Raw genomic sequence first — 12,875 nt, forward strand, 5'->3', positions numbered from 1 at the left:
GTTTCTCGATGACTCGATGATCGTCACCATTGCATGCCCCGCCGCCAGTCTCCCCGGACCGACCGTCGATGGTCGCCCTTGGACAGTTTCTCAAGACGAGGGGAGGACGCACAGTAGGAGGCTTTCGAGCCCCCTTTCCCTTTCAGTCCCTCCTTTTATCGCGGAGCGACAAGGAATAGAAGCGTACTTCGCTTACACACTTGAGATTTGTGACTGCATCACGACTTTCTTCAGAGCCTTCACCAGAAGTGGAGTGAGTCACAGCACGGAGGGAACGATACTTCTTTCTTTCTAATCAGCGTGTTTCTCTTTTCTTACTGTTATCCGCGTTCAGCCTTGTCTGTTTCTTTCCAGTCCTTTCTCGCGAAGCCTTCTCTTGGAATTCTTGTGTCTCGTCGTCTGTAGACTTGCATGCATTTGTGTTGTGCAGATGAGGTGCCGATGTTTCCCCGCTGCTGGCTGTAAACAGGCTGAATGGTGTTGCAGTGTATTTACACTACGAAAGATATCAGTCGGCTTCTTTTCGTGCTGTGTGTCTTTTCGCCTTTTCCGGTGTCTTTGTTCTCATTCGCTCTGCTTTTCAAGCCCCGAGAAGCCAAGGGCACATCTTACCGAGCATCACGTCGTTCCTTATCTCATCCGACGATGGAAGAACCGCAGATTCTTGGTTACTAATCTAGACATACAAAGAAACTTCCTGCTAGGCCGGTGCTACGTCTCGCAGCGACCATGGCACTCTACGTAGACGGGCTCCTAAACAATGGAAGGGCGGTCACCCACAGATCGCGCTCAATGTCGGGGCCGTCTTTCCCGCCTTCTTCGTGTTTCTTTGGTAGGAGTAGATTCTCAGAAGCTCGTCTTCTAATAGAGAACACATGGGAACCCGAGTCTTCCCGTGGAGGATTCACCGCAGGTCCTTCGACGCCCTCTTCTTGCTCATCGAAATTCCCTCACTCCCGGTCTACTCGAAAGAGACTGACCTTCTGTCCTTTCAGTGGCGGCAGCGTATGCGGAAACAGTCTCTGGGAAACGAATCCGGTTCTGTCTGTTCCAAAGGGTACTCGTGAAAGGAGAAGGATTGAGAGAATCCCGTCACCTGGAGAGCCTTCTCTCATCTTCGCCTTCAGTCGTTGCTTGTCAACGTCACTCTCATGTCGTCGTTGTTCGTCTTTTCACTCCAACAAAGATGGTGTGTCTTCTTTTCCCTTCTTCTCTTACTCCTCGTCTCCACACCGCGTCACCCTACATCTTTCCCCTTCACGCCAAAATCCCAGGCGGTATCACCTCTCAGTCTCTTGTATCTCGGATTCCGGCCTTCTACGTAGCCAGTCTTCTGATGCTAGTAGTCCTACCGCTTCTTGTTCCTCCTTACCTTTCTTGTCGAAGCGTACCCTGACCAATGAGGGGAATCTTTGTCTCCTTTCTCTCTGTCTCCCCTCGTTTCCTCGTGGTACCTCTATGTTATACGACAAGCAGGAAAGGGGCCAGTGGGTCCGGTCGTTTTCCTCTCTTCTCAACTTTGTCTCTCCATTAAAATCAGCCGTGGGTCGTCAACTGCACCTCGACTCTCACTTTCCTCTCCCCCGCTTGCGAGAACACCGAGAGTCCTCAGCCTTATCAAACACTGCGCATACGCGTACGAATGCCTCAAGCCTTTCTTCTCACTCGTCTCTCGTTTCATTCCCTCTTCACACCAATGTTCCCGTCTCGGCCCTTCATGTGGCCTCATCTGCTGGCTGTAGTCTGTCTCGGTCAACCTTTGCTTCTTCAAGCATCTCTCCACTGCGTCCCCCTTCTTCTTTTGGCGGAGGCCTGTGTTCCTCGCTTTCAGCAAAGCGTCTGACACGAGGGGGAGGAATAGCTGAATGTCGTAGATACTACTACGATTCTCGTTGGGTACGTCGACTTGACCGACTGAGAGAACCGAAGTTTTATCAGCCTGGTCCTGCTATTCAAGAAGAGGAGGTATTCGATGAAGGAAAGATTCATCCACTTCTTAAGCCTGTTAGCCCGAACTGGAATAGTCGAAGGTATGGAGAAGAATGACCTTTACGTTCTCGTCCACACTCTTGCCTTTACGTACACTCCACCTCTCTCGAGCTGTTCCGTGGTTACCGGAAGTGATCATGCCTCTATATCATTGAAGCGTGTCTTTAGACAGTGTGTCTTTTTCATAATATACCTCAGCTGAGCTCAGCTCCTCATAAATCTACCCCTGCACTTGTCGAGATGCAGCTGGGTATAGGTACACTCGATACGTACTCCGAGCGAGGAGATGCGGAGGACGTAAGAGTGGTAGTCTGTGTCGTACCTTTCTCCGGTTCAGTCGGTATGCAAGAGACAGGAATTTTCACTTCTGAACGCCGTCTTTTCACAAAAAAAGCATGGTACTGTCCTCTCACCTTTCTCAGAGAGTAACAGAAAATCATCACTTCAGCGTATTCAGTTCTGTATTGTGATAGGAAACATCGTGCAAGAAAGTATGGCGCGAGGTTGAGGGAGACACTATCTATCAAACTGCAAGCTCATGATCTGACTTGGCTGTCCGCCTCTGGAGAGAGAGAGAGAGCTGTGCGTCTGATCTTGTAAAAGAGAAGTCCGACCTCTCAACCTGCAGACTATGGCTAGCCTTTGCATTTTCCTGGTAACTGCATTTGCGTAGGTACCAAAGTGCACACAAGCAGTATTTGTTTTACCGATGCCCCTCACAGAAAACGTCTAGTCCAGCTGTCCTAGAAATTTGCAACCGTGTCCCCATGTGAATATGCCTTCCGCGAATCTGTCCACCTATCTGCAATAATACTTTGCAACGATGGTTTATAAGTGTATATATACATGTATATATATCGATGAGCGTATGTGTAGCTTCATCTAATCATGTACACGGTGTGGGGTTGTGTGCGTACGGCTATGTGAAGGACCGGCGTTTTGGCGTATAAGGTAGGCATGATGTCTCTCTGGGATGGGTGGGGAGCCCGGCATCCTGTTACCGTCTGTCAGCTCGATCGTTGTATGGTCATGGAGCAGCGCACACTGGACAAGGATGGATACGAGGCTTGCGTTATGGGGATTGGTAAGGAAGAATTGTCTTCCTTCTCTTTGTTCTTCAGTCTTTTTCTCTATTCTTAGTAACACAGGAGCTCGCACGCTAATCACGCGTTCTTTCCGTGCAAAGGTATACCTGTCTAGCTCTTTTTGCACCGTCTTGTACGAGACATAAGTTACACGTACTCGCGAGATTCGTAGCACTGCTGTACCAGGTGAGGGGGCGTTACCTTTTCCAGGCAAAGGCTCTAGACATGGGAGAGTGTGCACGGCAGTCAACCTCACGAAACAGTCAAGAGTTCTCCGCAGGCTGTCATCACTAAGAGATTTGACGTAAGGTTCCATTTTTTTCTTCAAGAACAGCATTGCTGATTAGGAAGAGGGTCAAGATACTTAAAGGAGCACGTTTAGAACCAGACAACCCATATGACTGTAGTTTCTGAACTTGCAAAGTACGGACATGTGTGTATATGCGTGGGCGTATACACGGTCACCGTGTTACATACTATGTGTCTATATCTGCATGTTACATGATATGCTGTACGACAGAAGCGCTGCCTTGTGCCATTGAGGTGACCGGAAACGGCGATGTCGAGTGCTCTATGTAACAAACTTATCATTCTGCATGGACTTGTACGTTGCTTCAGTTCTTCAAGGCATACTGATCACAGGGGAGAAGCCTTCGTCTCTCTGTGATCCTGTTGATCATTTTCTTGTTGCTTGTTTCGTTGCTTTGTCTCCTCTGCCTTTGTCCCTTCACGAATCAAGACGTGGACGCATCTACGGATACGACAGTTGTTTTGAAGAGGAGTACAAGGAAGAGAAGAAGAGCCGCTTGACGATCGACTTCGTATACATAGAGTAATAGCGAATCTCATGACATTCAACCATTTGATGTATCTGAGTCGGGGTGTGGTCTTCGACTCCTTCCCGTCCTTGTTACCTGCATGCTTTTGCTCTGCGAATGTCTCGGTGTATCCTATGTAGCGAAACCGCTTTCTACACACAAAACCTTCTGTGGAATCGTAGCAAAGAGTAAAAGACGTATGTTTCGGATACGTGTACAACGGGGGTGGAGGACCCTTGAGGATACTCTCTCAGAACTGTACAAGAACAGAAGCGACTATCATCCTGCTGTTATCCTCAGGTTACAAACCCGTAGACAAAGTGACGAAGCCTATGCTTGGGGTCTACATACGGGCAAGAATCGAGCCAAAGAATCGAATGGCCGAGTTCAAGTGTAGTAGCGATTGCCTGCTACCCATAGGGCATGAGATGTCTGTTCGACATTTTACACCAGGGCAATACGTTTTCGTGAGTGGCTGGTCAAAAGACAAAGGCTTTCTGGGAGTCAAGAAACGCTGGGGTTTCGCAGGTGAGCAGGGAAGATCACCATCACCCGGGAAAGATTTGAGGGCAAGAGATATGAGCACCGTTCAGAGAATTGACGGATGTGTCTTCCTGTTAAGAGACTTGATGAGATGGAGGAGGACGCCTGCTCTTGTACTCGACTTTCCGCCGGTCTGCACTATGTCGAGGTGACATCAAAGGCGTCAAACCCTGCTAGCAGTTGCTACGTACAAGGCATGGAATTAGAGTCAGGAGCTTAACTGCCGCATGGTGGTGACGCTCTGTACCGCTGCTCGCTGCCCTCGTACCCCGCATCACTTTTCACCGTACCCGGGTGAAGTGCACTCTTGTTAGTTCGTGAAAATTCATTATCTCAGTACGGAGAGACATAGGTCTTATATGTAGCTTTGTGAGTAGTATGATGGACCTTGAAACCTTTCCGCGCAAAGCGACCCTTCTTTGATGTCACGGTGACGCTGGACTTCAGTGACCCGTCTTTAGCATACTGCTGCCGTCCGTCTCCAGATACACAACAATAGTTACGATGAGAGAGCGTTTACAAAAATCCTAGCTTGAGACACAATGCAGCCGAATAGACCATGTCCCAGTCGATCTGTGTACCGGCAGACACGCTGTTCTTTCTGCGGGCCTCGTAGCCGTTAACGGATACATGAAATTTCCACGTAGCTACGGTTGCATGGCTCTTTTAAGTGGTGCTTCTTGATCTTCGTCTGCAATTCTGTAGGTCAGAACGCATCTCATGGTGTAGAAGCCAAAGCTCACAGCTCTCCAGGAAGTATCGGACAAAGTAAGACAGTGAATGTTGTATGGAGATTCAAGAAGATGGCAGGACATGCAGGTGGCGATCCACGTGTAGTGAATTGTAAGGTGTTTCGTATCGAAGCTCAAAGAAACCTGATCTTTCTCAAAGGTAAGAGGGCACGTTTTGTGCCGTTCTTCAAATACGCTGTCCTTTTGGGAACCTATCCTATAACCGTACCCGGGGGATTGCATTATCTTCTGGGGAAGTCTGAGACTACGCGTGTGTTGAAAAGAATCTTGCTTAGATCATGCTGTGAAGTGTTACTAGCGGAGAACAGAACACGTACGGCAATGCGATTCTCACAGAATCCGCTTCCTGATGTGTTGTTCAAACTCCAGCCAGTCAATAAGCGTAGACGTTTTCTTGGCTCACGACTACTGTTACTAGGCTCCAGTCGACGCACTTGATGGCAGGGTGTAACCAGTTCTTTTTCATTCTCGCATGTAGCTCACCGTTCAAAAGAATTGCTTCGTACTCGAGAGAGGCAATTCAAAACTTCTCTCTCAACAAGTAATAAATCTTTGCTCGTTGTTAGGTGTAGAAGCAGTTTTTCAGTCTAAGTCAGCAGAAAGAAGACGGCTGGTACCAGTGCAGGTCACCTGCTCAAAGGATCAGGAAGACGTTTACCGTTGTCGGGAAGAATTATACCTCTGCACTAGTACTACTGCTTTGGACTGAGACACTTCGTGTTGTTGATTAGCTGGCATCCATGTTAGTAGTCCGTGATAACTCAGCTAGTCATTCGGGTCGAATAGTCAGTGAGGACCAGGCCTTCTGTATATCTCAGAAGCGATTGATTGCCATACTGAAGTGCTCGCTTTCTTTCTTTTTTGTACACTTTGTTTTTGTTTGGTACTTTGTGCAGGTTGTATACCAGGATACAAAGGTAGCCTAGTCAAGATAAGCGATGCCCGAGGAAAGAGTCACCACAAGTACAACCGAAACGTTCCACTTCATTTTCCCACCTTTGTCCCACAGCCCAATCTCAAGTATCCCGTTACTATACAGTGTCCTGATACAGAACAGGATCCCTTCGTATATCCTGAGATCGCCATACCTGACAAGGAGGGTTAAGAGAAACTTTGCACTTCTAGTTGCATATCAAGATTCTCGTATGCCCCCCTTTCGTGACCGTGAGACGCCAAGGAACGGCATAGCTGGTATTACGGTCCATGGAAGAAGGCGGAAGTCCTGAAACAGCTATCAACGCCCCCATTCGCGCAGGAAAAGATTTCCATTTCGAGGTGAGAGAGGTGAGCTTTGTGAGGTCAATGCCTGTAATCGTGTGCGTGTTGACGTGAAGCATATTGTGGGTGTCGGGGCCCGCGCGAATGCTGGAAAACTCCGAACTGAAGTACTGCGTTCAGCATCCGCACGACGTACGATCCCAGTGAGGCACTCCTAACTACTCTGGGGGCTCACGTCACACTCGTACACACTTTGGGCTGCACCCCATCACTAGCTCGTAGCGTAGACGCAACACGGTCACGCACGGAGCTGCGGTCGCGCGAAGCCGCAGTCCAGCCGTTACACTACCCCGACGCCCGAGTTGCTGCTTCCTCACCAGCACTTGTGCGTTGCAAGCGCCGGTCGCAAAACCTGGAAGCGTCCACGGCCTGGCCCAACTCCACAACCCGTTCCCCCGGGTTGAGTTCCAATGTGAGTTCCCTTGAATATCTCCCGGAGCCGATGTGCCTACCTCCCGCCTCTATTCCGGCATGCATTCTACCGTCCGCGCCCGACCCCTTCGCTAAGCCCGGCGGCGGTCCGTGCTGTCCTACCCGCCGCTCTAGCGTTTGCTCCAACTGCTTCGCCCTGATGGGGGCTGCGTCCCGTTCGTGTTTCTCTCATATCTGGGGGCCTGCGACCATATACTACGTCACCAATTTTCGCGTTCAAATTAGCTCTGCTGCCGCTGTATAGAACTACTCAATGACTGTTGGACTGTAGCCCCCACACAAACCCAAGCTTCCGTCTCTGATGTCGCGTGGAATGTCACGAATTTCTTCATTTCAGCCGAAGACTGCGGCCACTGACTTCCGTTCAGAGCTACGTAAAGCAGTCCGTTCTCATCAAACCTGGAAACGATACGGCTACGCTTTAGCCGCCCAAACTCGCCAAGGCACGCACACTCCATAAAGTACTCCACAAGCGGAAGCCGGGGACCTCTTCGCTCCCAAATAAAGATCACGCCTTCTAGTGAAGGCCAGAGGGGGCCTCGAGAATTGCCCGGTGGCAATTTCAAGCCGTGGCGACGCCCTTTCGTGGAAGTTTTCATGCTGCCGAGCCGGCTGTGTCATGCAGCCGTCCGAGCAAGCGAGCACCCGAGATGCCCCGAAGGCTACCAAGCGCTAGTAGCCAGTGCCTAGGAAGTCAGCAATAGCCGCAGCGGAACCCAACATAGCGAAAGTGTACCATAGGAAGCCGTACCAGACCCGGTTGGAAATAGGCAACGCTCTACGTGTCACCGTCGTCACGCGAGTGCCGCACGCGCTCGGCAGTCATCACTACGCTGGGAGACCCCTTTACCGTTTAGTGAACAAGCAAGCGTGGAACTGTCCTCGCTGTTCAGTTGAGCGTACTGCGCTGCCCTTCCCAAAGTGGAGCCGGCCCTTTCTAGGACACGGCCCGACAGGGTAAAGCATGCCGCGATCGAATCTGCCGGGATGGGAATTTGACTGCCCCCAACTGAGTGACGACAGATTGTCGCATGCATGGGAAAAAGAACCAGTGAGTAGAGGACGGGCACGCTGGGGGGCGGGAGGTTGAAAAGACAAGCCACGGGAACTTCTGTCCTTTCCACATGAATCTTTGTCTCGTACACCGCGACGCTCGTTTTCATTCTGCCTGCAAGAACTCGCAGCAGCTTCGCGCTTTCCCCTTTCAGTGTCGCCTTTTGCCGTCCGTTTTGATTCGGCTTTTTTTCTCCTAGTTTCTTTGTTCAAATGCGACCGTATTGTTCTCGTAGGCACAGCAGAAGACATCTGATACGCAAGCCTTTGTTGTCTGCGTATGCGTGTCGTATTCCTATGTCCCCGAAGTTGCTAAAAGCCCAGCGTATCTCCCTACTTCTCCGCTGCCTTGTAATCCGAGCTGCACTTCGGAAACCTTGCACCCGCGGCCGTGATCCTGTTTCCCTTATCTGAGAACGTGCCGTGACTCCGCACATAACTCCTTCTCAACATAAGAAGAGCGCAAGATATACGGCGTGTAGTCTCAACTGGCTCTCGCTTTCCTGGCCGATTCTACGTGGTTTCGTCCTTCACATGGCACTTCCGATGCCTTCCCCATCAGTCTCTCTTGTTTCCGTACGGGGAGAGTCAAAGTGGATGGAGTCTGACAGACATCCTTCCTCTCAGGGCTGCTCTAAGAGTAGCTGTAAATCCAAAAAGAATGGACAGCAAACCTCGCGTCAAAAAAGGAAAGAGGATCAGCGCGCAGCTGCTGCCGCAGTAGAACAGACTGTACGTAAGGCAAAGAACTTGCCGAATTTCCTGTATTTAGCCACAAGAAGCCGTCGCTTCAAAGGCACTCCTTCCTCGAAGAAGTCCCTGAACCTTCACCAGGATGCGTCTCAGGAAGAGAAGCCTCGTATGTTCGTTGTTTATGAATGCCCCGGCAGTGTTCTCACAAACAAAAACCCTGAACTCTCTACACAGGTCTTCAATCTTACGAAGTCGAACATGCAGCAACTCTACGATGAGGTCAAGTTTATGGAACACGGATGGAGAGACGAGTCAAAGAGGCGAGAACTAACTCACCAAGATTCAAGACTCCTGGTTGTATTGACAGACGAGAAAGACGAGGAGAGTAAGAGGGAAGGGCAATCCTTATCGAGTGCTGAAGATTCAACGCCGGAAGGTGAGGAATGACACCCTTTTTGGAAGCCAGCCCTCGCTGTGTAGGCTTACTTGCGCGAGGATGCTTTCATCCGCTGTCTGAATTTTGCTAGATACTGAGTAGTGCATCCCTGTAGCGAAACTGAAAAACCACTGGGGTCTTCAGTTAAGGTGCTTCAAGTTCACTTTGCGTACATACTGACCTACGTGCATAGCAATCAAGTATCTTGTAGTCTACCCTCTGAACCTGTGTACTTACTCACATACACACAAATATATGTATATATATGTATCCGGGTGCACACCTGTGTAGATAGGAGCTCATGTTGAGGGAAGCTGTGGCGGGGCACTTTCTGAAGGCGGGGCAATGCCTTATCCACAGTATCGGAGAGTCACACGCAGCTTTCTTGGGTTCTCTTTTTCCAGAGCGTGCATCCACGCATGGCACACGGACTTTTTTCTTGTGGGAATGAGGGAAGGAGCGGCAGGATGTCAGTCTCTTTGTTACCTCAGAAAGCTTTTGGAGGCATTCCAGTCGGCGTGGAAAAGGCGTAGCCCCTATTCTCTCTTGAGCTATCCTGAGACGCTTCTTCATCTATATATATCTATATATATGTATGCCCTTGCCCTGCGCTTCTATATGAGTGGAGGGTTCTACAGCCAGTGAAGAGCGAAGAATGAGAAGTGCTCAGTTGAGGGATGTTACGTATGCCTACAGTTAAGGCGGGTGTCGACGAGAGTGACTTCCTTAAGGGGGTATCCCCTAGGCGCCTTGCTGGTTTCCTTCATTTCCGGTTTGAGGTGGAAGAAGGCCAAGCTGTTGTCTATATATACGAACTCCAAGTTGAGGTACGAGAGGACTGCATAAAACCCAGCAAGTTAGTTGTTGTCATAGAGACCCTTTTTGTGTACATCGGTATGGACGATGGTGTAGTGCTCTCACCTACCCCGGCGGAGCTACAAACTTTAATGTGCGTGCATGCAGTTCGTAACGTTCGCCTATCCACGTCACTTTTTTTTGTACGTATGTTCATGTCTGTATAACATGCCTGTGTCCACACATACTTTTAGCTCAGTAAAGACGCAAATGCGTAAACACGTCTGTGTATCTACAGCTCACTGGTGAAACAATAGTTCTAACCCGGAGAAAACTAGTAGCTGCCTCGGGAGAGGAAACAATCTCTGCGGGTGTCTGTCCCGTTCCGGTGTATGCGCAGGTGGTCTTGTCTAGCGCCCATCACCCCTCCGAGAGCATCCCGGCGTTGTCTCTCGTAATGGGTCGTGTACCGTGCTTTAAGAATCTGTCTGGACAACTTGTCGTAGAACACTCTCTTGAAAGAGAAACCGACTTCTTCAGCAAACACACGTGCACGGGGCATTCTTTTTCTTGTTGAGTCACGGTCACCATCAGTTTCGGGGAAGCGATATCCCAGAAGACACATTTCATAGTGACACATTATATCTTCTCTGCTTCTCGTTCTGCTTCAGGCACAGTACCAGCGTATGTCAATTGGAAAACGGCTTATGCTTTTGGTGGAATTGGCAGCTCGTAACTTCACGAGGCAGAACTCTGACTTGGTAAAACTAAGTAAGTTGATGTGTACGTGCATTCGGAAGAACACGGAAGCAGCACGTTTTTACAGGAATCTCTGCGGGTTCCAGACTGATGAGAGCGACCCCTCAAATTTTGTCAATGAAAGACTGGAGAATGAGTTGTTGGAAAAGTTACAAAGGACTGGGAACCAGAAGAGTGGTAACGCTGCCGCTAAACTCCTGGAGTGTCTACAGGACGAAGAAGAAGGCAAATTCGAATGTGAATACGAGATTCTGAAAAAGGATTTATAAGGACTACCACCGGAAACAGCAAAATCCTTTTCAGACGCAGGGAGCGTGCGAATGTATACATACATGGTACTCACGAGTCCGTGGACATGTATACATGTGTGTGCATTTGTACAAGGGGAAAAGTGGGAAGAGACAGCTCAGCAATCTGTCTCAGACATACAGTTGTACGTGCAAATCTTTTTGGCGTACCAGAGAGACACGCGGTGAATTCAGGTTTTTTTTCTAAAAGAGAAGGGTCCATTCCCGGCGCGAAGGTGCGGACGTCCTCACACTTGCAGTGATGACGACACAGGAAGAAAAGATGCACGCCAGGACGCCACTCCGTATGACGGCGAGGAAGGCCCAGCTTCGGCGGGGTTACAATGTAAGGAAGTCAGCGAGTACAGAAATCTCGAAAGCCGACGTACCAGAACAACTGTGGAACGTTGGGTCTTTCTTTCTCATTAGACGCACATCGTCGTCTGCACTGATTTCTGCCAGAAGCTTGCCACTGGAAAAAGAACGACAAAGCAGCCACGTGCGACACGTCGACAGGCAGTCGGTTTGCTTCGGTGAAACGTGTGAAAAACAATACATATGGTCGAAAGGCGAAAGCTACCATTTCGAGGACGAGAGGAGAATGGCAGCGCTATTGAGAATATGCCTTCAGAGCTACCGTTTCCTTAAGTAACACCAGGAAGACACGGATAACAGAATTTGCTCACTTTCCCCTCAGTACTCACCAAAAGATATCAATGTGTTTTCACCGAAGCATTGCCGCATGTATTGCCACGAAGTGGAGGGGGATTTCGTATCCTAGTGGGGGCCGAGGGGAAAAAACGGACAACAGTGGGGAATACCTCACGCAAAGGACCGTGAGCAGCTCGGAGTTGCGTCCTTTCTCTCACTGGCTGTCAGATGGACGACGCACCCGCTTTCTCTACTCCGGTATCATCGGTGCAAGCAGCCTCGTCTTTCTTCGACAGATTCGGTCGGTGCTTTGCCGCACACTGCACTATTCGGGGTCTTTTTGAGAGTCCCCCCAGTTGGAGAAGCACTGCAGAGCCGCTGCGGTTCAGCTTCTCGAACGCAGCTCCTCATGCTTAGCTGGTGTCGTGGTAGTGTTGTCAGAATGCGACTTGCGGATGTGGGACAGATTTCTGAATAAACTCTACGGCAGTGGAACAGGCACCGATCTACGGAAACGCTCTGACAGCTGGCGGAAGGTGTCGCGTGTGCTGGTACCTCTAATGTAGGATGTTAGCTGGCTATCTTCTGTGTTTGCTTCTAGACATCAAAGCACAGCCGCGGAGGGGCTGGCATAGCGGAACCAAGCCGTTAGCTCTGTAGTGTATGGGACTGCGGCGTCTCCAGTAGTGTGAGTGCTGGCGTGCGGAGTAAGACTCGTAGCGGGACCCGGTTATGTCGGTTGCTCCCAGCTCATAACCAGTTCGGCTCACTCCAACGCCCGTGCAGGTGCTAGGTCGTAACAAGATTGTGCTAGTTTTGATCTTGCGAAGTTAAAAAAAAAAAAAAGGTAGGTTTCAAAGGAGAATGGCGTTGTTGTAGTGTTCATGACTAGATGTTCTGGTATCATCTTTCGAGTGTTGTCCATGCGAATGACGGCGCAAATCAGGACACGGAGTTAACTGAAAAAAAACAGCGTGGCTCGCCTCCTCGACTTCTCCGTCGTTTCACCGCCCTTGACGATTCGCGGTAGCTTAGCGTTGGTTCTTCCGCTTTTTCATCTTTTCACTTTTGCCTCTTTATTCCGTCTAAAAGCAGGCGGTGAGCTCTGTGTAGGTGTTGTTCATGACAGTGTGTCGCGGCAGTGAAATGTGTATATGTGTGCATGTATTCGTATACATGTATGCGTATGTATCTATGTATGTGTGTAAGTATCCAAATGTACGCACAGGTATGTATACCTATGCGTATGCGTTTATATGTACGTACACGCTCTGTGTTTTTCTGTATATATATATATACAGAAA

The 12,875-nt window shown here is 49.6% G+C and overlaps 3 protein-coding genes across 3 annotated transcripts; all 3 read left to right on the forward strand.

Annotated features, from left to right (window-relative positions):
• The first annotated feature begins 69 nt into the window (after positions 1-69).
• Positions 70-6,548, forward strand: CSUI_004976 (50s ribosomal protein l3). Its single transcript, XM_068065157.1, has 5 exons — positions 70-253; positions 586-2,030; positions 2,919-4,420; positions 5,141-5,326; positions 6,084-6,548. Exons 2-3 carry the CDS (start codon positions 730-732, stop codon positions 3,127-3,129), a joined length of 1,512 nt encoding a protein of 503 aa, XP_067922870.1. The 5' UTR covers positions 70-253; positions 586-729; the 3' UTR covers positions 3,130-4,420; positions 5,141-5,326; positions 6,084-6,548.
• A 1,408-nt stretch (positions 6,549-7,956) lies between these two features.
• CSUI_004977 (gnat family protein) lies at positions 7,957-11,142 on the forward strand. Its single transcript, XM_068065158.1, has 3 exons — positions 7,957-9,079; positions 9,776-9,906; positions 10,546-11,142. Exons 1-3 carry the CDS (start codon positions 8,485-8,487, stop codon positions 10,900-10,902), a joined length of 1,083 nt encoding a protein of 360 aa, XP_067922871.1. The 5' UTR covers positions 7,957-8,484; the 3' UTR covers positions 10,903-11,142.
• Positions 11,143-12,038: 896 nt separating this feature from the next.
• Positions 12,039-12,622, forward strand: CSUI_004978 (uncharacterized protein). Its single transcript, XM_068065159.1, has one exon. The coding sequence runs from the start codon at positions 12,464-12,466 to the stop codon at positions 12,599-12,601; it is 138 nt and encodes a 45-aa protein (XP_067922872.1). The 5' UTR covers positions 12,039-12,463; the 3' UTR covers positions 12,602-12,622.
• Positions 12,623-12,875: the final 253 nt, after the last annotated feature.

This window comes from Cystoisospora suis (assembly GCF_002600585.1).
Source record: "Cystoisospora suis strain Wien I chromosome Unknown contig_2388, whole genome shotgun sequence".
In the NCBI taxonomy this organism is placed as follows: domain Eukaryota; phylum Apicomplexa; class Conoidasida; order Eucoccidiorida; family Sarcocystidae; genus Cystoisospora; species Cystoisospora suis.

Bases quoted from the DNA above. Each gene is read 5' to 3' on its own strand.
- CSUI_004976 (XM_068065157.1), top strand. From the start codon at position 730: ATGGCACTCTACGTAGACGGGCTCCTAAACAATGGAAGGGCGGTCACC. The intron at 2,031-2,918 runs GTATGGAGAAGA...GGCTATGTGAAG, and splicing joins CCGAACTGGAATAGTCGAAG to GACCGGCGTTTTGGCGTATA.
- CSUI_004977 (XM_068065158.1), top strand. From the start codon at position 8,485: ATGGCACTTCCGATGCCTTCCCCATCAGTCTCTCTTGTTTCCGTACGG. The intron at 9,080-9,775 runs GTGAGGAATGAC...GTATGCCTACAG, and splicing joins TGAAGATTCAACGCCGGAAG to TTAAGGCGGGTGTCGACGAG. The intron at 9,907-10,545 runs GTACGAGAGGAC...GTTCTGCTTCAG, and splicing joins TATACGAACTCCAAGTTGAG to GCACAGTACCAGCGTATGTC.
- CSUI_004978 (XM_068065159.1), top strand. From the start codon at position 12,464: ATGTTCTGGTATCATCTTTCGAGTGTTGTCCATGCGAATGACGGCGCA.